General features: G+C 42.7%; 1 protein-coding gene across 2 annotated transcripts in view; it reads left to right on the top strand.

Moving 5' to 3' along the window:
- Cacna2d3 (calcium voltage-gated channel auxiliary subunit alpha2delta 3) overlaps positions 1–22,289 on the top strand; it is a 793,771-nt gene that overhangs the window by 638,799 nt on the left and 132,683 nt on the right. For both annotated transcript variants that reach the window (XM_028754076.1, XM_028754077.1), the window contains 6 exons: positions 671–716; positions 874–971; positions 3,490–3,583; positions 6,990–7,085; positions 12,711–12,832; positions 15,221–15,301. In XM_028754076.1, coding sequence (XP_028609909.1) covers positions 671–716; positions 874–971; positions 3,490–3,583; positions 6,990–7,085; positions 12,711–12,832; positions 15,221–15,301 — 537 coding nt within the window. The remainder of the gene's footprint in view (positions 1–670; positions 717–873; positions 972–3,489; positions 3,584–6,989; positions 7,086–12,710; positions 12,833–15,220; positions 15,302–22,289) is intronic.

The following is a 22,289-nucleotide window of genomic DNA, read 5'->3' as shown; positions in this document are numbered from 1 at the left end:
ACACACACACACACACACACACACACACACACACACACACACACACAGACACCCCTCTGGAACGCAAACCATATCAAAATCACAGCACAGATGAAGAAATCTGAAGTATTCTGGGAAACCCCTATGTTCTGTGCCAGCCTCAGCTCTACTAGCTACTTTTCTAGACTGATGACTTTCTCTCACTTAGGATCCTGTAACAACTACTAGAATCTTTTATCACTGGTTGAAAATAATTTAGTACTGACAATCTCATTTCATTCAACCTATAATTCCACCCACGTAACTATGTGTCACATAAGGACATAGACCTGTTAGCGTCACAGAAGGTTAAATGGTCTGGCCCAGTTCTTAGTCTTCATGTAGCTCCATAATCTGTCTTCCCAGCCATCCCATTAGAAGCATCCTTCATTTTTCATTAGGTTGAGATTTCTCTGTGATGAATACCAAGGAAATATGGTGGTGTTGTCCACAGTGGGGTAAAAGACTTATATGGATGACTTTGTACATGAGTCCAGAATCCTTGTTCCCTAGCATATCTCTTTGGGGTTGATATTTGCTGTGAACCTCCCCCCCCCAACCCCCAGCAAGCACCATCTTTGAGTATTTGAGGTCTATAGGAAGATGTAGAAGAGTGATTCTTACTCACTAAAGCTTTGTTCTTGACTTCCAGGCCTCCATGACTTAGAACATCCTGATGTGTCCTTGGCAGATGAATGGTAAGATCCAAGTGTCCTTTATCGGCTTCAGGATTTGTTGGCCTCTTTGTTGGCTTCTTGTTTGCCCTCTTACCTAGTTTTCCTGGTCCAAATGAAAATGGGGGAATAAATGATGAATATTTATATGTTCTTCTTTGGGACCTTGTCCCATTCTTAGGTCCTACTGCAACACTGACCTGCACCCAGAGCACCGCCATCTGTCTCAACTGGAAGCCATCAAGCTCTACCTCAAAGGCAAGGAGCCTCTGCTGCAATGTGAGTGTGCTCTCCACGCATGCATGTGGGCATGGGGAGGGAGAGAAGCTGCAAGCCATTGAGGAGGCCTAGGTTTCAAGAACAGCTTTGGTTTTCTATAGATTGTCAGTCGTATTATACCCAGCCAAGTTTCTTCTTATAGGAAAACATGAGAAATCATATAGGAGATGACCACAGTATTCTTAATCACAGTGTATCTACTCTCCTAAGCCTCAGCAACTGGATAAGATGGAGATGATAAAGTTGGCAGAGACTGCTATTCCAGTCCCCCTATTCTAAAACTAAGGAACTAAGACCTGCCAAAAAATTATCTCCTGCTAGAGCATAACCAAATCTCATGATTCCCCAAGAGCAGGAAGTGCAACCAGCATCCATTGCCTCTTCTCCTAATACTACCAATATGCCTGAGTAATATTCTGTGAGAAATAAATGGCTGATTACTGTGGCCAAGAGGTAGAAGGGGAACCCCTGTCCACTCACCCAAGAGCAACAGCTTTGAATACTCCCCTGAGAAATTAGCAGACCTCCAGCCCGCAATTACACAACAGTTACAGTAGCTGTAACTTGAAAAGAGGGAGTCACCTAAAAGAATCATGGCACCTGCTCCCTTCTCAGTGTACATCACTTGTCAATGATGGGAAACCTGTTTGCAATGTGGTGTCTTACAAAATAACCACAGCAATCCCAGCAGAGGTGTGTGGAGATTCTCCAGCTGTGAAGTGACAGTTTCATGGGTTGGGTTTTCTTTTAGGGATATTCTCTGGTAGGAGAAGATACAGATGGGCAGCAGATGAGACCAATTTTTCACTTCTTTGACTTGTTAATTATTATATTAAAAACAATATATCAAGTATAGAAATACTATGAAAATGTATTTTTAAATTAAGCTTATTTTTTTTAAAAAATGTATTTTTCGTATGTGTATGGTTGTTTTGCCTACATGCACACTTGTCTGCCACCTGAGTGTCTGGTACCCACAGAGACCAAAAGAGACCATTGGGTGATCACTGACACTGAAGTTAAAGATAGTTGTAAGGTACCATGTGAGTGCTCAGAATCAAACTCAGAGCCTCTGTGCAACTCTGAATTAGGCTTCTTTTAATCACCACTTGGCTTCTTAATCTGTTGTGATGATTGCTTCAGGGGCTTCTTACAGAAGGAAGGTCATAGCTGGCTCTGAAGCCTTTACACATCCCTGCCCTCTCCCTCCCCAAATGAGCTACTTTCCTGTATTTGTTCACAATTATAAAGTCTTAGCATACTGATGCTATTTAAGTAGGTATCCATGAAGAGTGTACAGCTTTCTTTTCATCATCTTGCATGTTAAATGTTATAAACAGAATTTACCATCCTTCATCCAAAATTTCAAAAATCTCAAATCTGAAAAACATTTAAACAACAATAATGATGCCAAGCCATGCAGCAAATTTCCTTTTTGTTTGAGGTCCTATCCAGAGTTTATGTTCAATATATCTATCTATATCTATACCTATATCCATATCTGCATCCGCATCCATATCCAGATCTATATCAATATGTGAATTTTGTGTTTTCTCCCATGTTCTAAATCCATGTATCAGTATGTGTGTCAGATATTGTAAAAAATCTCACAAATCTGAAATCTGAGCTACTTTTGGTGTCAAACGCTTCAGTTAAGGAACATTTAGGATATATTTCCAGTGCTATATGAATTACTACATATGATAGTATAATACACAGATATATGTACAGCTTTTATTCCTCAGACTTAGGAAGTTTATTTGCGTTCATTTATCTCCATTGAGTTTGTTTGCCTTATCCACAGGACTCTGGTATACAGTCACATCTCAACCTATGCACCATCCTTCTGACAATGTATGAAATTGTTTGTAGTGTTTATTCTTCATCCCTTCTACTCTCAGTGCTTAGCCTGCCTCTAAGAAGCCTCTCCTAGACTCACGATCTCCTACTGTTCAACGTCTTACACAGAACTCTGCCCAGTAGACTTTTGGATAGACACAGCTGTCCCGTTTAACATGAGGAAAAGTCTTAAATAGAAGACATCACGTTCTATGAGAACCCATAATTATCAGTGGTGGAATCCCATTCTCGTACCATGCTCAATGCAGCCTGCTGAACAAGTGATATCTGTAGTGAGGGCTGTAGAGGCAGTGTGGCTAGACCCAGCTTTTCCAGGAGTTCTGGCTTCTCATCTCCCAAATTAGGACTCAGCATGCTGGCCCTGCTATGAACTGTGAGCCTGGTGAGCTAGGAGGAGAGAGCAGAAAACCAAAGCGTGGGATGCCCAAGCCTTTCTGCTTGCTTCTGTCTAGTCCCATTGCTTGGGGCCTAGTGGTATTTTCAGTGTATCAGATATCGGGCTGTTTTATATTTTCAGCCAGTGGGAAGTTAACTCATAAAGCAATACCTTGTATAAGAACAGAGCCTGCTGACACTTCATACCATCCCCAGGAACCTCTATGGTGCCCCTTCTTTGGAGCCTAGCCAAAGCCTTCTTGTCTTCTGCCCTTCCCAACAGGTGACAAAGAATTGATTCAAGAAGTCCTTTTTGATGCTGTGGTGAGCGCCCCTATTGAAGCCTATTGGACCAGCCTGGCCCTCAACAAATCTGAGTAAGTGGCTACATATGTCCCCCTCCATGGCCATTTCCACTCAAACTCCAAAATATGGTTATGGTTTAAGGAACTAAACCATTTTAGGAGCATGGTGTTAAAGTTCTTTAATTTTCCCCTAAGCTCCTAACCACAAAAGCTAGAGGCAGAGCAGCAGCAGGGGCTTGGATGGCAACTCCAGGGTTTGACATGCAATTTGTTGAGTTTTAACATTACATGAAATTCAGTATGTGGAGGTAGGGTGACATTTCCGAGGAGGGGGGTGGGGGTGGTAGAAGGAGCTTCCAGCCTTGCCACAGCTCCCCCTCTCCCCCACCCAGGCTGCAATGAGCTTGGGAGGAGGCCAGGAGAGGTTGTGAGTAGGCTTGGGAAAAGGATAACTGTTTTTCAGTGGGGTGTCAGTTACTGCCCTGTGGTTTTATATCTGAAGTGGAAGAGGGGGTGTAAGTGTGGGAAATCGAGAGTAGTTGATGTCAAAACCTTGGACTAGAACAGTGTTAACAGCTTATTATTGGAGTGTTTTTCCTCTTAGTCTCCTTAGGCCCTCCAGTGGAAGCCTTTGGGTTCCTATTTGCTGGTTTCTTCCTTTGCTTCTACTTTCCTCTCTGTTATATCTATTGCTGATTCTGCTTTCACTGCCATTCGTTCATTCATTCACTCACTCACTCATTCATCAAGCGTGTGTGTACTACCCAGGCAATAGGGAAAGCAGAGGTAATGTGTATAGAAGACAGACAGCAAGTGCCCTTGTGGTTTCTTTGGGATATGGAGTCATTTACACTCGTGAACACTGTGGTGAAGGTGGGAGTACAGACAAGGAGATTGAGAAGACACAGAGTAGATGAGGAGAGAGTGCCAGTCCAAGGGCAATGGGAGCTTCAGAGAGATGAACTGGCCAGATCCAGAGCCATGAAGGGAGAAAATAGTCCTCATGGTTGAAGAATTTGGGGTTCTTGTGAAATGTGGACAGTGGTGGGGTGGTGGCAGGTGGTGAGAGAAAGCAGCAGTACGTGGGGGTGAGTCTGGACCTTGAGGATCAGAGTAGAGATTTTTGGAATAAAGCCAGTGTGTGGCACATGTTTGGCAAGTTAGTCTATCACTGAGCTGTGTCCCCACACTTAAGGTTTTAGATTTTATATTCAGAATATTAGAAAACCATTGAAAACTTTTAAGAACGAGACTATGACAGATTTGCTTTCTTTAAATAGAAATAACCTCTCTATCACCGCATATAAAATAGAGGGTAATTGGGTAGGAACCAGCAGCAAGGCTCTGAGACATCCACGTATATGCCATACACATCAGGACAGTGGGCCCAAACAGTCAAGGCCCACATATAGCTTGCTTCAAAGGTTAAGCTCCTCCACCCTGTGCCAAGACCTGCTGGTGGTTTGTGGTGTGACCAGAGGGAGGCTGGGCCTCCCATTTTCATTACCAGATTGGCACAATAAGCCCTTGGGAAGAAAGTGCTGTCTTACAGGAGAGAAGATAAGGAAGGAGGAGCAGACCCCTGGCTAGGCATGGCCAGAGCCTTTCCAGACACCAAAGGTCTCACCAGGGAAAACTTCTAGTGGGCAGTCTGCCATGATGGTGGGTCTCCAAGGAGAGACTGCCATGTCCATTATTATTTGGGCTGTCATCTTACCTGCACAGATCATAGTCCCTATAAGGACGGGAAAGAATCAAAGCCTAGCTAGGGTTTCTTTCTCTCACAAATATGTAATATTTCTTTTAGGGTCTTATGAAACTCTGAATTTGGAGCAAAGGTTGCTGACTCATCTCTCTTACATGCTACAGATGTCTTAAATGGTAGCTTGTCCCACTGTGCACATCTGCAACTGATTGGATAATCTTCCAATTTGGTGTAAGCTCCAAACAGAGCCAAATGCATCATGTTAGTCTTTATTCAGCCCTTACATACCTAAAGGTAGTACTGGCCACCTCATCTACTGTCAAAGACTAAGAAATCAAAAACTCTATATTGAAAATGACACAGACAGTGCTTTGGAACAAATTGCTACTCACATCTAAGACAGAAGCAGCCCAAGGATGGGAATTATACTCATAATGTTGTTGGAAAAAATTGTGTTTGTGGAAAAGGACTGTACCTTTTCTCAGAGAAGAATCCTATGTTGGAGTCTCCTAGAGAACAGGCTCAGATGCAACTATGCTCTGGAAGATGACCACTGGTATAGAGAATGTCCTTTATAAAGACAGTTGTTGACATTTCTGTGCATGAAACTCTTCAGAGGGGATGCTGGAAGAAGCCGTTTGTGGTTATTGCCTTCCTTCTTGCTTGAACTGAACTGATCAAAGCAGGCAGTGTGATATAGGATTCATTTTAACTCACAGTTTCAGAGTTCCATTCACAGTCTCTTGGCCCCATGTGTTTGTATGGAGCACCATGTTGGCAACAGTATGTGGCAGGGGGAGAGCTCTTGGTCCGCTTTATTATAAATAGGGGAGAGAGAGAGATGGGGGAGGGAAGGAGGCAGGAGGGAGGGAGGCAGGGAGGAAGAGATGGAAGGGGGTGAAGGAGAGGGAGAGGAGGGGAGAGAAGAGGAGGAAGAAGAGATGTGGGAAAAGAGAAGAAAATGGATGATGGTGGTGGTGATGGTGATGAGGAGGAGGAAGAGGAGGAAGAGGAGGAGGGGGAGGAGAGAAAGAGCCAGGGAAGAGACTCTTCCTAAGTCTGCTTCCAGTGATTTCCTCCCACCAGCTAAGTACATCCTCTTAAAGTTATCAGAATTCCCAAAATAGCACCCACTGCCCAAGGACCAAGTCTCCAGCACATGAGCCTTTTGAAAAATATTTTGTGAACATTATTTCACTCATCTCTTTGGGAATGGTTTTGAGAATAAGCTGTGTGCTCTAGTCAAAGCTATACATTCTTTTCCAGCAGTGTAGAATCCCAGGTTGAGGGATACTACAAAGTTGGTTCAATGACTCCCCTCCATGTTTCCTTTCATGCGGAAGACCCAACAAATACTCTCAAGACCAGAAATATAATTGATAGCATCACAGTAAAAACATACCCTGTGGACATTTACCCATCCTTCCTCTAAGTCTCAGGTTGCTTTTTCTAGGCTTCTACCAAGAACCTTACAATGAGGAGAAGTGTTTGTGGTTGGAAGTGTGATTTTTCTTGCTCTTGTCCACAGGGGTTCCCTTCATCTTTCCTGCAAGTCTTTTTAAGCATGTTGTGTCAGGGATAGGAATTAGTAGCCTGACTTTGGCACGTGCGTGGATGTGTATATGTTCGCCAGTGCAAGTTTCCCTGGTGACTTTTAAAGTTCAGGTTTCAAAGCTGCTGTTTTTGTCAAACATCCTGTGAGTCTTGAGATGCAAAAGCCATTATCTGCTTACTGTCTAGAAGCACTCCCTGATGTCTGCTGTTCTGTTTCAGGAATTCTGACAAGGGTGTAGAGGTCGCCTTCCTCGGCACTCGCACAGGCCTCTCAAGAATCAACCTGTTTGTGGGGGCTGAACAACTCACCAATCAGTAAGTAGAAGGGCCCCTCTGCAGGGCCCAGTGAACTCCTCAAAGCAGAGATTCAAAGGCAGCTTATTTCATTTCTTAAGGTCCAGGCCACCTAAAGCCTGCTGAGAGTCTCTCTTTTCTGCTATGGGAGCCCCAGTACACGTGTTCCCCTGTCAGTTGCTCCTTCTACAACCCTTTGTTCTTCAAACTCATTGGCTTCTGCCCACTGTCCTGGAGTCCTCTCCTGCCTGGCGAGTCATCTCAGACTTTACTTGGGACACGATACAGCTGCTGGGGAACAGCTGGAGGGAAGGACATCATGGCTCATGATTAGGGCACTCATCCTGAAGCTCTTCCCAGGAATTACTGCAGGTCTGCTCCTGATTTGTTTGTTTGTGTTTCAATAAACCTCTCCAACTCCATACTCAGCTTGAAAGGACACAGAGCCTCTCACCCAGAGGTAGGCTCTCTGAGGGTACCAGGATTGACACTGTCTCCATGTAGCTCTCAAGAGAACTCAAGGAACAGGGGCAAACGGTAGCTCAATCCAGCACCCAGCTGCTTATCCAGTCATGCTAGCCCTGATTCTTAAGGAGCTTAAAGTCCTTGGTCAACATATGGATGTTTCACCAGCATAGGCCAATAGTCTGAATCTTCCCTAAGTTCACTGATAGTTTTTTCTCTATCTCTTTTCTCTGACACAGGAGCATTGTTAGTTCAGGGACAAATGGGGCCTAAGATTCAGTAAAGTCTGAGGTGTTTAATTGACTGAGTTTAGAGGTTCCCAGCAAACCTTTCACAACGAACCTCGAGGGACAATGGTAATCTACACTGTGGCCATGAGTTTGAGGGGAGCTGACCCTTCAGGTCTCGTGAGGGAGATGTCCCTTCCCTAAAGGTCCAGGTCAGCAGTGTCTCTTCCTGTTAAATGGGACCCTGGCCCCAGCCAAGTTTGACAAATGGTGTATGAGTCCACTTTTAGATATTTGGAGAAATTGGTTTTGACTTCCTTCTCAAGGACTTTTGCTGTCTCTTTTCCAGAAGCTCACATCCATCACTTCGGAAGTTCTCTTTCACTGCAGCTTGAACTTTTAAAGCCTTCCTTAGCCTTTTACTCCCAAACGAGACCTTTCCTAGAAAGCAGGTTGCCAGGAAGAATGAGTGTTGAGCTGCACATTGCCATCTTCACAGAGGATCTAGAGAGTGAGCAAAGGCAGAAATCAATTTTCTGTTTCTTAGAGAAGCAGATTGTACTGTTGCTGGTACTGATATTTAAAACAAGCAAACAATAATAGTAGTAGGTTTCTCCTGGGCTCATGACCTACCTATCCTCAGGTTCTTGGCCTCAATAACAGTGTTGGGGTGTGGGTTTCATCCCATGGAGTGGGCCTTAAATACAAAAAAAAAAGTGGTTACTCACTCCCCTCACCTTTTCCACAGTTATTGCACCACTGGGCATATCTTAGCTGGTTATTAATTCATGCAAGGTTCATAACTGGGTGAGGTTACTGATCACTTTTTCCTTCTGGTAGCATGTATATACCTTTCTAGTACTATGATTGCTAGCCAGTGAGAGTAAAGCTTCCAGTTGAGTATCAGCTAGATTTCTTCATTTTCTTATGTCATGGCAACTATATGGTGGCTTTGGCAATAGGGTCTCACTATCTATTTGTGGAGAGTAAACAATAGCATTGGCAATATCCTATCATGTCTAGCAGAGTCTACAGGACACCTGTGACCAATGACTCAAAAGGACATAGAGTTGAAGTGGGCACAAAGCCCCTAGCAAAGAAGCTATTCATAAATGATATCTGCTGAGAGAGGGAAAATCAATTATTTTCAGAGGAGTTACACTGGATATACCAATCATACTACAGAGGAGGCTGTGTGCTCAGGAGTAGTTGGCCAATATAAATCAGACTCCATGGTTTTTAGTGTCATTTTTCTTTACTTTTTCCCTTTAAGACAGACGAATGACATGATGTTTTGTGGGGAAGGTCGGGTTAGGATCTGGAAGAAGTTGCAGGTTGGGAAAAGATATGAAAAAATAAGCTGTATGAATTCATCAAAGAATAAATATGTTTTCACACACACAAATAAGCAACTAGCAACAGTGAAACATAGCAATTAGCTGATATACTGGCTGTTAGAGTTGATCTGAAAGGCTGTAGACCCACACTTGAGAATGCCAGATTGCCTGGTGGATTTTACTTCCAGGCCTCTTTTCTGGTCATTTGGAAAGTGGGAATTATAGTCACCTTTGGTTATTTTGAGGATCAAATCCTTGTATGTAGTCATACCTGTGTCTGTGATTGCCAAATCCATGGCAGTGCAATGACCCATATCAGATGCAGTAGATGTTCTCTGACTGACAGGGTAGATTTCTTCTATCTTCAATAAACTCATATTGTGGCTTCATGCGCAGGTGGCTTGACATTTACAGTGTTATGATCATTAGCTTTTCCTTTCCCTCAGTGGTTTTCACTGAGATCTAACAGTTTGGATAAATTCTTGAAGCCATAGCTGGAAAGTTAGTTTTGTGTGTGTGTATGTGTGTGTGTGTATAGATGTACATACATATATGTGAGTACACACACTTATAAGCACAGAAGGAGCTGGATCCTTCAGAGCTATGGTTGCAGAATCTCCTGCTTGTTCTGTGGGTGCTGGAATCTGAACTCTGGTCTTCACTATTGCACAGGAAGTGCTCTTAACCTGTGAGCCATCTGTCCAGCCCTAGAAAGTTTTAGAATTTCTGATTTTTGCTTTTGACTATGACATGAAAGGAAGAGCTCAGAGATGTAGATAACACGGAAATTTTTTTTTACCAGAATTAACCTGTACCATAATGTGTTCCTTTCCCCTACAACTTACATCAGAAATAAATCAATATGGTCATGGCCCCTATTACTTAGTCATCAGCCCAGTATCCTTTATGTATTTCTGGTGATCTTCCATGTACCATACATACAGCATAGGTGATATTAGTCTGCACAGTGTAGTTCTGCAGTCCTAAGTTTAAAACAGAACTATTTCCTACTTTACACATAAGCCACAGTGAGTCAAAACTTGAGCTGTAAGAAACCTATGCTTTTGCTTATGCTCCTTTCAAATGACAGAGCCCTTTCATGCCTGGTGTTCTTCGTCACTGTGTCCTCTTAATGCCTGTACTGTCATCCCCACTTATCAGAGGGGTAAATGAGGGCACAAAGAGTCTCTTAACTCACTCAAGCTGTCTCCTGAATCACTGCTTGGTAGTTGACAGACCTTCCAGGATCCCCAGCAACACGACCCTTTCTCAAATACCAGAATTAATGGAGAGAGAGTGCTACCAATTCCTCCTTGTGGCACTCCAGGTCTATTGCCCTAAACACCATGACTCTGTACACAGGCCCCTGGAGTAACATTCTATATACTGCAAGCTCCTCCTCCTCCTACCCATCTGTGTATCTCACCATCAAATATATGTAGAAATGCTCATCTCTTACTGGATGTGCCTATGAATGGCCCAGGGTAGACAACATCTGTTCTTTCCTCTATGAGCTAGAGAGCAGAGGCACCTACTACATCTGTGCAAGCCAGGTCTATAAAATATTACATGTCCAAAGAAGAAATGACAAAGGTAAAAGCTAGTATGTGTGATACATTCCTTTGAACTGGGAAGCTTGAGTAGTACATAAAGCACTGAGCCTGGAAGATCCCCTACCCAGCTCTGTGACCAGCTCAAGGGATCCCCAACCTTTTCAATCCTCTTCAGGACTATTTAGTTGGTATTCTGGATCAAAAGGGGACAATTTTACCATTTCTTAAAAAGTTTAAGGATAGATTTGTAAAAAGGAGTGTTGTCAGGGAGGGCCAGTAAACAGATGTAATCAGCTACGCTAAAACTAGTTTTGTTCTGCTATGGTCAGTCCCAGTAGTATACAATTTTATGCTGGCTATTAACCCAATGAGCCATTTACAAAGGATGGTCACACTGCTGAGGGCATTTTAGGGTATCTGGGACATATGTTAATAAATGAAATTTGTTTTAAATGCTTGTAACATTTTTATCTGTATGTGGGATCAAATTTATCTTGTGATATTAAACATTTATTCAGTGCTTGCTGAATGTCTAAGCCTGCATATATTGAAGAGAATAATGTTTCTGTCTTTGTAGAAGACTGAGGCCTTCTAGCGAGGTTGCAGGGAGGCCAATTTCAGAAGTTTTTCCGTTTGTTTGTTTGTTTTGTTTTGTTTTTATTTTTGTTTTTTCTCGCAATGAAGTGGGATATACTTCTTGGGTGGAAGTCAGGAGAACTCTGACTAGTCACATTATAAAACTAAAGGTCAACAGACACTCACTGGGACTTTAGGACAATTGTCCCTTTATCCTAGGAGAGAGGTCCCAAAACCCTTATTGGGAATCTGAAACTAGACAGTTGCAAACCCTATGTGCTATCTTTCTTCTACATTTATAGCTATAAAAAAGTTTAATTTTAGACAAGAAATAGAGTAACCATTTAACCATAAAAGTATTTTTCGTTGCTACTTCATAACTAATTTTTCTCCTGTTATGAATCACAATGTAAACATGCATTCTCTGATGGTCCTAGGTGACCCCTGTAAAAACGTTATTCAACCCTCAAATGAGTCATGGCCAACAGGTTAAGAACTTCTGATCTATATGTTCACTCACAGTTGTGCCCAGAGGTTGCTTCTTAGGTATTCATATGAATCCATTAGGTATGGATTCATAGCTATCCATCATGAGGACTATGTATTTAAAGCTCTTTGGAGAAGATGCACGAAGCTGAGCAAAATGTTGTCCACAGAGGCTAGGGGAAAGAGATGGGACAATCTATAAATTAGGCCCAGAGAAAAAGAAGGCTATGTGACTAAATATCTCAGGGACTTTATTGAGACAAGAGCTTATTATGTGTGCCATGTGACTAGATTCATGTGGAAGACAACTTCTGAAGTATACTTTGTGATGCATTTCAAAACGTCTTAAATGACAGATTCTTAATGTGCACACACTCACACACACAAACACACACACACTGACACACACACACACTAAGTTGGGGAAGTGACAGATATGACATTTACATATTGATTCTTCCTATAATAGAGGCACAAATAAAAGATATATTGTACTTTGTAAGTTCTACACAGTAGTTATCTACTAAAAAAGAAAGTCTCAATAACAAGAATGATTTTGACTTTAAGAGGATGCTGAAGGAAAGAACATAGAGTGTTCTCCTTAGAGAGAAATGCCCTGGGCAAGGGGAAGGCCAGGAAGGCCAGAAAAGGAAAGGGGGCTTCAGAGGGCCTGGCAATCATCCTGGGTGTCTAGAGATAAGGAACAGAGGCAAAGAAGAACCTGAAGGTCCTAATAGGAGGATAATTTTAATTCCCTTCCAGCTCTCCCTCCAGTTTCCCTACTGTAGTGTGGGTTCCTCTCACTCTCTCAGAATCTGACTCTCAGACCCCACAAGGTCCTTTTGAGTAAAGTAGGTTGCATAGCACTGACTTGGGTCTCTGCTGGGCTGAAGAGGGCAAGTTGAACTTCTAAAACTCAACCCTGGTCTCTCCTGACAAAGGCTCTTGGATGTCCCGTGTGCACCACAAGCCGTACAGCACACTCTTCTCATTCATTTTCAGGGACTTTCTGAAGGCTGGAGACAAAGAGAACATTTTTAACGCGGATCATTTCCCTCTCTGGTACAGAAGAGCTGCTGAGCAGATTCCAGGAAGTTTTGTCTACTCCATCCCCTTCAGCACAGGTGGGTCAGGGCGCTTACAGTTTCACTCTGCTGGCCTGGTCATCGTGGGAATTTGTGTGGATCCTGGAGAGAGCCATGTTCAGCCTTCAGACAGTGCAGAATATATTAGGCCATGTCGGAGCCAGTGACCTGTTCTACTTTGGTGACAAACTCCAATACAGTGGAGGTTTGCCTCAGCCAAATGGCACAAAGGACATTTTAGGAGACAGGATTGGTGTTTTGCATCCCATGGAATTTGAGTGCAAACTTCTCAGTCAATTCTTTTCAATCCCCATGTAAAAGAAGGTTCAGGCATCATTTGTTAGAAAATTCTGTGATTTACACTCCTTCAGACATCCACAAGTCCTATTTGAAATGATCAGACCTAAACTTATAAGTGGAAGGAAGACCTAGTATCCACTCCCCATCCCCTGTCTTAGATAAGACCTTGCTTTCCATGCCTAACTTGGTATTCACAATGTAGCCCAGGATAACATTGAACTTAATGGCAATCAGTTCTCCTGCCTCTGCCTCCTATGTGCTAGAATTACAAGTGTGTACCAAACACAACCAGCAGGACCAAGGCTTTGTATACTTGCATAAACTTCACTGGCTTATCAGGGTCTTCAGTGACCAGTAAGATCCATAGAACTAAGAATTTTTATCGCTTTAAGTTACAAAACAATTAGCATTACCTGTCCCCCACACACTGAAATATAAGTGTTGGTCAATTTTAATAAATGTTAGTTGGCAGACAGAGTGGGCATTCAGTTGCCCCTGGATTATTGTTATCTCAATTTACAGTACTTTTAATATTCTGCCTGAAGAAAGTTCTATATGGAACATGCTAGAAGCTCCTGAGAATGAGATCCAGTTTTATAAACTTGGGCTGCTCTGGGGAGTTTACTCTACCATCATACTTTATTTTGGGGCTGATTTTTTAAATTTTATTTTTGTTTCATGTACATTGGTATTTTGCCTACATATATGTCTCTATGAGAGTGTAAGATCCCCCTTGAACTGTAGTTGTAGACAGCTGTGATTTAGTGTGTGAGTGCTAGAAACTGAACTCAGTCATGTCCTCTGGAAAAACAGCCAGTACTCTTAACCACTGAGCCATCCCTTCAGTTCCACCAAAGGCCTACAGTATCTCAACCTTTGAAAAATGTTCCTAGCTCAATTGTGACACAAGTCCCACAGTGCTTGGTGTCACCTGTCTGTATACCTCTTAGCACTCTCTCATTCCTGTGAATGACGATGTTTGCAGTCAAGGTGCCTCTGATATATTACAGAAGACATGATGATGACAGAGGTCTATGGAGATGGGCATAACAGGAAGCACCAACCGGAAGTTACTCTTCTTGTTCTGGAGCAAAATACACAAGAAAAACACTTTCTGGAAGGACAGGCTTATTGGGGCTCACAGTTGAGACACATTCCATCATGATCATGCCAGTCAAAGCGAGGCAGTTGGAGCAGGAAGCCAGATGGTAACACTCCCAACCAGAATGCAACCAACAAATAGCAAGTGGGGCCAGACCATCAATGTCAACCTCATCCTGCCAAGTCACCCACTTCCTCAAGCAGTTTCACCTCCTCAAGGTTCCACAAACTTCTCAAACTATACCCTTACCTGGGGACCTAGCATTCAAGCACACAAGTCTCATGGGGGTTGTATCACAGATAAGAGTCCTTCATTAATGGAGAGACACAAACAAAGGGGGAATTTCAGCATTGAAATTCTCAGAAGGGGCAGTATTTGTACTGGCATGGCTAGGAGGCTCTTTCCTAGCATGAGGATTTTGAACATGTTCTCTTGCTTATACACCTCTGAGAATGGATACCTATAGATTGTAACTTGTAGTTAGCAGCTATTGGAACTGATTTTACTAATAGGAAGCCAATACTTGCTCTATATTGTCACCACATTAAGAGTTTGGATAACATGTTCACTCCAGTTATCTCCTTATTAGAGTGTTTTTGCTTATAAAAAATGTTCTTAAAATTTGAAGTTTATAAACTGGTTAATAGCTATATAACAAATCTAGGATATAGCAGCTAAATTAACAATAATTTCGGAATTAGGTTTCAGGCAACCATATTTACAGAGTTAACACAAAGCAGACCACAGACATAGATACACATGTCAGGGAGTTACCACGGATTACAAAGCCTTTATGATCACCAATGGTTTTAATATGAAGAAATGGACTCTCCTCAGAGCAGGTAGCAGTAAGTTGTCATGTTGCTTCCAGAATAGATGGCAGAGTGTCCACATTCTAGAGCATTCTGGACTCTAGACACAGAGTCCCAGCGAATTTTACAGATGAATGCCCATGGGCCAGTATGATTGATATCCTGGATGCCAGATTGCTTCAGTTTTCCTTATGGTGAGTTTTCTTTCTATAGGAACAGTCAACAAAAGCAATGTGGTGACAGCAAGTACCTCCATCCAGCTCCTGGATGAACGGAAATCTCCTGTGGTGGCAGGTAAACAATGATTTTGGTTGAAGACTCTGATATTCACAGGGCTTCTGTTTGTCTAGAGCATTCACTCTCCGAAAGGTAGGTTTCAAAAGGACAAAAACTGAAACATTTCTTCTTCAGCTCTATATTTTCTCCTCACTAAGGTTCTAGAGTGGGGGTTCTCTATCTATGGGTGGAGACTTATTTTGGGGTCAAATGACCATTTAACAGGGGTCATTTAAGACCATCAGATATTTACATTACTATTCATAACAGTAGCAAAATAACAGCTGTGAAATAGCGATGGAATACTTTTATGGTTGGGGTGACTACAGCATAAGGAATGTATTAAAGGGTCACAGCATTAGGAAGGTGAGAACCACTCTTCTAGAGTCTCAGGGGATTTCATGTAAAAGCAGAAATCCTTCCCAGGGTTTCTGTTGACTCTGAGCCCAGAGAAGATAGTTGGAAAATGTAGTGAGCATACAGGAAGCTCTAGGCTGCCCATTTTTATGCATTTAGGAAGGTGATGATGGGCATACAAGGAAATTGTGGGCATTTTTACATTTTAGCATACACAAGCTGTTTTAGCACACACAAGCTGTATTAACACACACAAGCTGAAATGTGGCCTTCTCTTCAGAAACCAAGATGCATGTGCAAGTGCTGGATTTGGCAGCAGGGGGAAAGCTAAAATACTCTACAGTTAAGTCTTGGGTTGTCAAGAACACCTTTTCTCTGGTCTCTCCTGTTCTCATCCCATCCGAGTCACAGTAATGACCTATATCTGGCTGAAAGCTTTTGTTGGTGGCATTTGTACTGAGGGGCTGGAATCTGCCATAGCTCTCCTAGAAAGGCTTAAGAACAGGCCTGGCGCATAGTCCATTCCTAATACATTATTTCTGGATCCATTGGTTGATGGATGGATGGTATGTGCCAAGCACTCTCCCGATCTGGACTGTGTTTACCAAAGAGAGTCATTTGTTTTGGGGGAGGCTGCCTCATGGAGTTGTACTTCAGAGTGACTTTGAACATCCGTCCCTGTGTCTCTGCAATTCTGTGATAATTTGTAGAAAGGGGGGCCAAAAGGAGCAGAGGAGCAGACCTGATTGAAGTGTTTGCTCTTTGGCTGGGAACGGCTGCTTTTCCCTCCACTTTACTTCTGACAGGGCCTGTGCATCATAATTATATTAGCAGGGGCTGAACTATCTGGGGATAACCACTCTGGTTATCCTTGGGCTATTGGATATGACAAGAAAGACAGCCTTATGTATTTGACCTGCAGCTTATCTTGAACTAGGAGGACCTACAATTAATCAGCCAACAGATACGAACACTGAGGATTCATGGATCCTGTCTTCAAATGCTGTCACCTAATGCCTCATGCTCCTTGAGGAAAGTAGGAGACAGGATCACTTAACTCAGCAAGATTTATTTTTACCTAAAGGAGGTCAGACTTGCTTACCTCAGGGCTGTTACAGCCAGCTACTTCTAGAGGCACGTTATCTCCTGGAGAATGGGGTCAAGACAACAGCTGTCAATGACATGGTTAGACCAAAGCAGTCTCTCTGGTTCAAAATTTCTCTTTACAACCCTTTCTGTGGGTCTCTTATTCAGTGACTATAAAGGGCATTCCTGGCCTCTTCTGAAGTCACCTATCCCAGCTACCTCTGTCCATGCATAAAAAGGTATGTTCAAATGGGAGTAAATGGCTGCTATTTTATAAGTGAGTATGACTTTGTCTGGAAGCTGTGCATCTAATCTAACAGGGAGCATGCATTTGGCAAATGGTTTGCTGGTCTATTATTGAGTTACATAGCTGAGACAACAGGCAGGTCACAGTTTGGCTCACCTTGAGGGGGTAAGAAAGATATGTCCTATTTGTTGTCTCTAAGTGTGTAACAACTGGTCCCCATGTTCAGCAGATAATGACAGAGCAAAGCCAAGAAACAGGGCCATCCAGGGAACTGTATTTAGTTTGGACTTTTAAATTTGGTGGCTGCTGACCTTCTTTTCCCTTCTATGTTTAGGAGACATGAAATAAAACAGCCTCCCTTAGTTTTGATCTTACAGACTGCCATGGATATAGCCCCGTGACGGCAGTGACCTCAGGGGGACCTTTCTGTCTCCCAAAGCAGAACAGTCCCTTCAGCACATCCCTGGCTTCCGTGGACAGTCTCAACCATCATGTCAGTCACCAGGCGATGAGGCTCCATAGCATTCCACTCTGTATTTTCCTCAAATTACTCAGCTAGCGTTTACCACTATGAAATTAAGGGGGCCTTTTAGTTGGAGAGGCAGTCTTGTTTTGGCAGATGAAGATGAACTTGTGAGCAGGCTTGTTCCCCATTAGCAGGCCTCCGACAGCAGATGGGACGTAGCCGACTGGCAGGAATTTGGGGTCTGAATGAAATCCTTGTGTGCAGTTGAAACTTATCAGAAAGAAAAGGTGTATCACTTTGCAAACAGTTCCAAAAGACCCTCTTGAAAGGCTGCCCCTTGCACAGCCTGGCCTGATATGTTCGTGTTTATTGGCTGTATGTACTAGTTTGGGGGTAGAGAGAGGTTTTCTTCTTTCTTTTTCTTGTTTTCTCTTTAAAACAAAAACATTTAGATACTCATCTGTCAATGACACCTTTGAAGAAAGGCCAGTTGGAGTGGACAGGATTCCACTTAGGCATCAGCCTCAGTGTGTAAGCAGGCTCCATCCATCTTCTGGGCCTCTGACAGTGCTTCCCAGTGCTTTCCAGCCTCCTCTTGAGGACTCTGCCAACTTTACAGCTGCCAACAGTGTGCCTCACTTACTTAATTGCTTTTCCAGGGCAATAGACGACATGACAGGGTCTACCCGGCTTCTTTAGACTCTAGAGCCTTAGAAACTCTTGTGTGTGTCAAGACGTTAATCTGTTTTTCTGTTGAGATTAGAAATACAAACCTTGGAATGTAAGGTCAGCTTGAATTTGCCACTCATCTCATAACTTGCTCAGTATATGGTCATGGGTCAGTAGAGCTCCAAATGGCAGAGTTGAGAGTATTATTAGCTCCTTGCCTTATTTTCATTTGGGGATAACATAAACCAACAAGAAGGAACTACCTGGATATGAAGACATGTAAATATGCCAGGATGCATAGGAGTGACCCATTTTTATATTTAATTTCTTTCTTTCATTCATTCATTCATTCATTCATTCATTCATTCATTCATCACATACAATAGGACCCCTGCTTTTGGAGACACTTGACCTATCAGTGAATAACAACTGATTATGTTGTATGTCCTTCATCTTTTCACCAAATGTATGTATCAGCAGCAATTTTATAGTTATTTCTAGAGTGAGGAGAAGGCTCAACAGATAAGAACACACCATCTAGCTTTATAACCCATTCCCTGGAATACACAGACACATATCACAGTAATAATAAATAAAAACCATTTAAAAGCCATATCTGTATAGGGCTAGCGAGTTAAAGAGCCAAGTGATTGCCTGGAAGGTTCTAGAGGTCAAAGATTGTGTGCCTTCTCTGTTCTGCACTCCAAACTGTGTATTTAGACTGTAGCGGACACACATCAGTGAAACATTATAGTTGAACTGAGCTTGTGGAAGCGTGCTTCACCCTAGCTTACGTGTTTGCCAACTCAGAATCCATAAATTATCTAGGCTGTAGTGGTCATTCTCCACTGGCCTCTTAGTAAGGAAGGCCAGCCTTTCTATACTGTCTCTGCCATATAGGGTTAAATGATCTGAGAGGATAAAACAGGCATGGTGTGTATGGTGGGGGTGGGGACCCAGTGGATGGTGAAAGAGACTTCTTGAATTGTTTGCCGTGCCTTTCTACTCATTGGCTAGACTCTGACAAATACAAACTATATAACTTCTGCTCTTGTTGAGATTTCTGGAAAAAGGGATTTTACATGTTTATATGCTGGAGTGGGTGGGGTATGTGCACAGGCACGCGTGTGCATTCATATGGAGGCCTGAGGTTGGTGTCAGATGCCTTCTTTGATCACTCTATGCTGTACATAGCAGTAGGCTCTTTTGTTGAGCCTGGACTTGGTGTTTTGGTTGGCTAGCTAATCAGCTCGTTCCAGGGATCCCCAGTATCTACTATACCCCCATATAGCTCCTACAGAGATTCTGAAGAATCAAACTCTAGGCCTCACACTTGTAAGGCAATAAGCTTACCTAATGGAGAACTCTTCAGCCCAGACTTCTGAATTTTTGAAATAATACACTAATTAAATGAGAATCATTAGCATTTGCTCTGAAATGTGCATTTTAACATATCAGAATCTAAAGTTGCTCCCAACTGTGTTCTGTTTGGCTTCTTAAGTACTTATGAATTCCCCATAAGCAAGAGCTCTCCCAGTTATCTTCTGGGGGTTGATACATGGTACATATGTGAGAGGTGTAGTCTGAATAAGTCACTCTAGGAATATGTGCTTCATAGTCCTAGAATATACAGTCACTTGCTAAATAGGAGTTATAGCTGACCAGACAAGAGAGCCACTGTACGTAACTAAAACTCAGAGACTCTCATTGGCAAAATTCAAATCAACACCATAATAACACATTCCAAAATGGACATCTGCAAACCAAAAGTTAGCTTTTCATTGAAGTTCTGGTCTGTACTATGAATATTAGACTAGTGGCCAATCTGATCATCATAAAAACCTAGACATTAGGGCATTAACCTATTATATGGCAACTTTTTAAACACAACTTTTATTGAGGTATGACATATGCCAAGTTCACTGTGTCTAAGCTGTAAAGTTTACATTGATTTTAGTAGAGCAGAAGGAGATCTGGACCCTCCAGTTTGCTCCTTAGTGAGTGACATGAATTGCATTAGATCCACTCACAAGGAAAAGTTGACAATGTGGTCTATGCGGTTATATTTGCATAATTCAAGGCAGGGTAATGAGGGGGAAGATTTCATTTTAAGCAGCTAATTAGGAAGGTGATTGATTAGCATCATTAACCATTAGATATTGTCAGGTAAGTGCTATTTAAACTAAGTGTAGTGTATAATATGGGCTCTCATTAGGGTTGTGTGAATGCTTTTGAAACCTTACAAGCAAACACCCAACTTGACCTCATGTCTTCGGTGGAATCTCACTGTGAGTTAACTAGCATCCTAGGAATTCAGGGTCAGGCCTGTCATGGATAAACCTTTGGTTTGTGAAATCCCAGAGAAGGAAGTGCTTTTATCATTAAAAAAAAAAAAGTGACATGCATATTGGAAGTAGGGAGATAGTCAGTAACCAGTAAGGAAATGAGTTCAATCTCTACAATCTGAATTAAAAAGCCAGATGTACTTAGTGTGTACAAGTAATCTCAGAACCTGGGAAAGCAGGGACAGGAGAAACCCTAGGGTGCCCTGGCCATCTGTGCCATCTAGATTCAGACCAATAGGAGACCCTGTCTCAAAGGAGGAAGGTGGAGGGTGCTTGAGAAATGATATCCAAATTTGACCTTTGTGTGTGTGTGTGTGTGTGTGTATGTGTGTATGTGTGTATGAGTGTGTGTGAGTGCATGCATGTATATGCACATATATCTGCCATACAAGCATGAGTGTATATGTGTCTCTGTGTGTGTGTGCGTGTGAGTGCCTGCCTATGTGTGTGTGTGTGTGTGTGTGTGCACATGCATCTGCCATACAAACCTGAGTGTGTGTACCTGTGTTTGTTTCTGTGTGTGTATGTGTGTGTTGGTGTGTATATGAGTGGGTGCCTAAATGTGTGTGTGTACACATGCATCTGCCATATAAACATGAGAGGGTGTGCCTGTGGGTGTGTTTGTGTGTGTGTGTGTGTGTGTGTGTGTGTGAGAGAGAGAGAGAGAGAGAGAGAGAGAGAGAGAGAGAGAGAGAGAGAGAGAGAACTTGTTACTACTGGTTAGAAGGTATTGCTGGTATTTACTAGGTGAAGGGTAAGAATGGTACCAAGCATTCAAAAGCACAAGTTACCCATTACAAGGTTACAAATTTTGTAACTTGTTACAAGTTACAAAGAATGCTCTGGTTCAAAATGCCAGTAGTGGTAAGATAGAAATGCTGGCTTAAAATGAGCACCATCATTAAACCTCTCAATAGGTATACGTTTTATTCCAGATAGTGCCTAGTACTGAAAGATACACTTTTAAGCAAATGCTCCAAAAGACAACGAAGAATGAACTATGAGAATGCTAGTTGACGCAGCAATGAGCTCCGCGGCTGAGAGCATATGCCCAAGGTAGAACCCTTCCACTCAGTTGTTTTCCTACCCACTGAGAATACTGCTGTCTAGGGAGAGCTTCCCTTAGTGCTGGAGATAGAGAGCCATTAAGTATTACAGGGATGACAAGGAGGCAAGAGAAGGAAGAATGGATGGAGGGAGGGAGAAAAGGGAGGAAGGAAAGAGGGACGAAAGGAAAATACTCTTTAGAAACAGATCCAGTCAAAGATATAGAATGTGGTTGTCGATGGCAAAGAGAAGAAAGCCACTCATGGAGTGGTGAGAGTGAGGCCTCTTAGCTATGAGGTAGCCAGAGAGAGACTTGAGTGGAATCCTGAATGATGAGATGTGCCTAGCATGCAAAGCCCTGTGGGAAGAAACCCTGCAGGAAGAGGCAACTCCCTTCTCCAAGGATCTGACTAATCCAAATGGAGAGGAGATTCCTTGTTCATGTACACGCCTCAGCTTGAGAGCTGAATGGCGGTGCAGTTTGAGGCCAGTTACCAGATTCTTAAGGGGAGGTTCACTGGCAGGTAGGTAGGTAGAGCAGGAAATGGAAGATCATACCACATCTTTGCTCTAAATTAGCAACTCAGAGGAGGAACTTTTGTGGGGGGTATTTTTTAAAGCAAGATAGATGAGTTCAATGTGTGTGTGTGTGAGGAGTTTATGTAGTAGAACTGACAACAGCAAATTCCATGGAAATGGATTAGAGATGCAGTTGGAGATCACGCTGTCCTTACCATCTGCGAGAGGATTTCAGAGTTAGAACTGCCCATCAGAACAGCTGCTCTGAAA

This window comes from Grammomys surdaster, unplaced genomic scaffold, assembly GCF_004785775.1.
Source record: "Grammomys surdaster isolate TR1022 unplaced genomic scaffold, NIH_TR_1.0 125979, whole genome shotgun sequence".
Classification (NCBI taxonomy): domain Eukaryota; kingdom Metazoa; phylum Chordata; class Mammalia; order Rodentia; family Muridae; genus Grammomys; species Grammomys surdaster.
The sequence above is the reverse complement of the archived record's forward strand: the minus strand, read 5'-3'. Positions and strand labels throughout refer to the sequence as shown.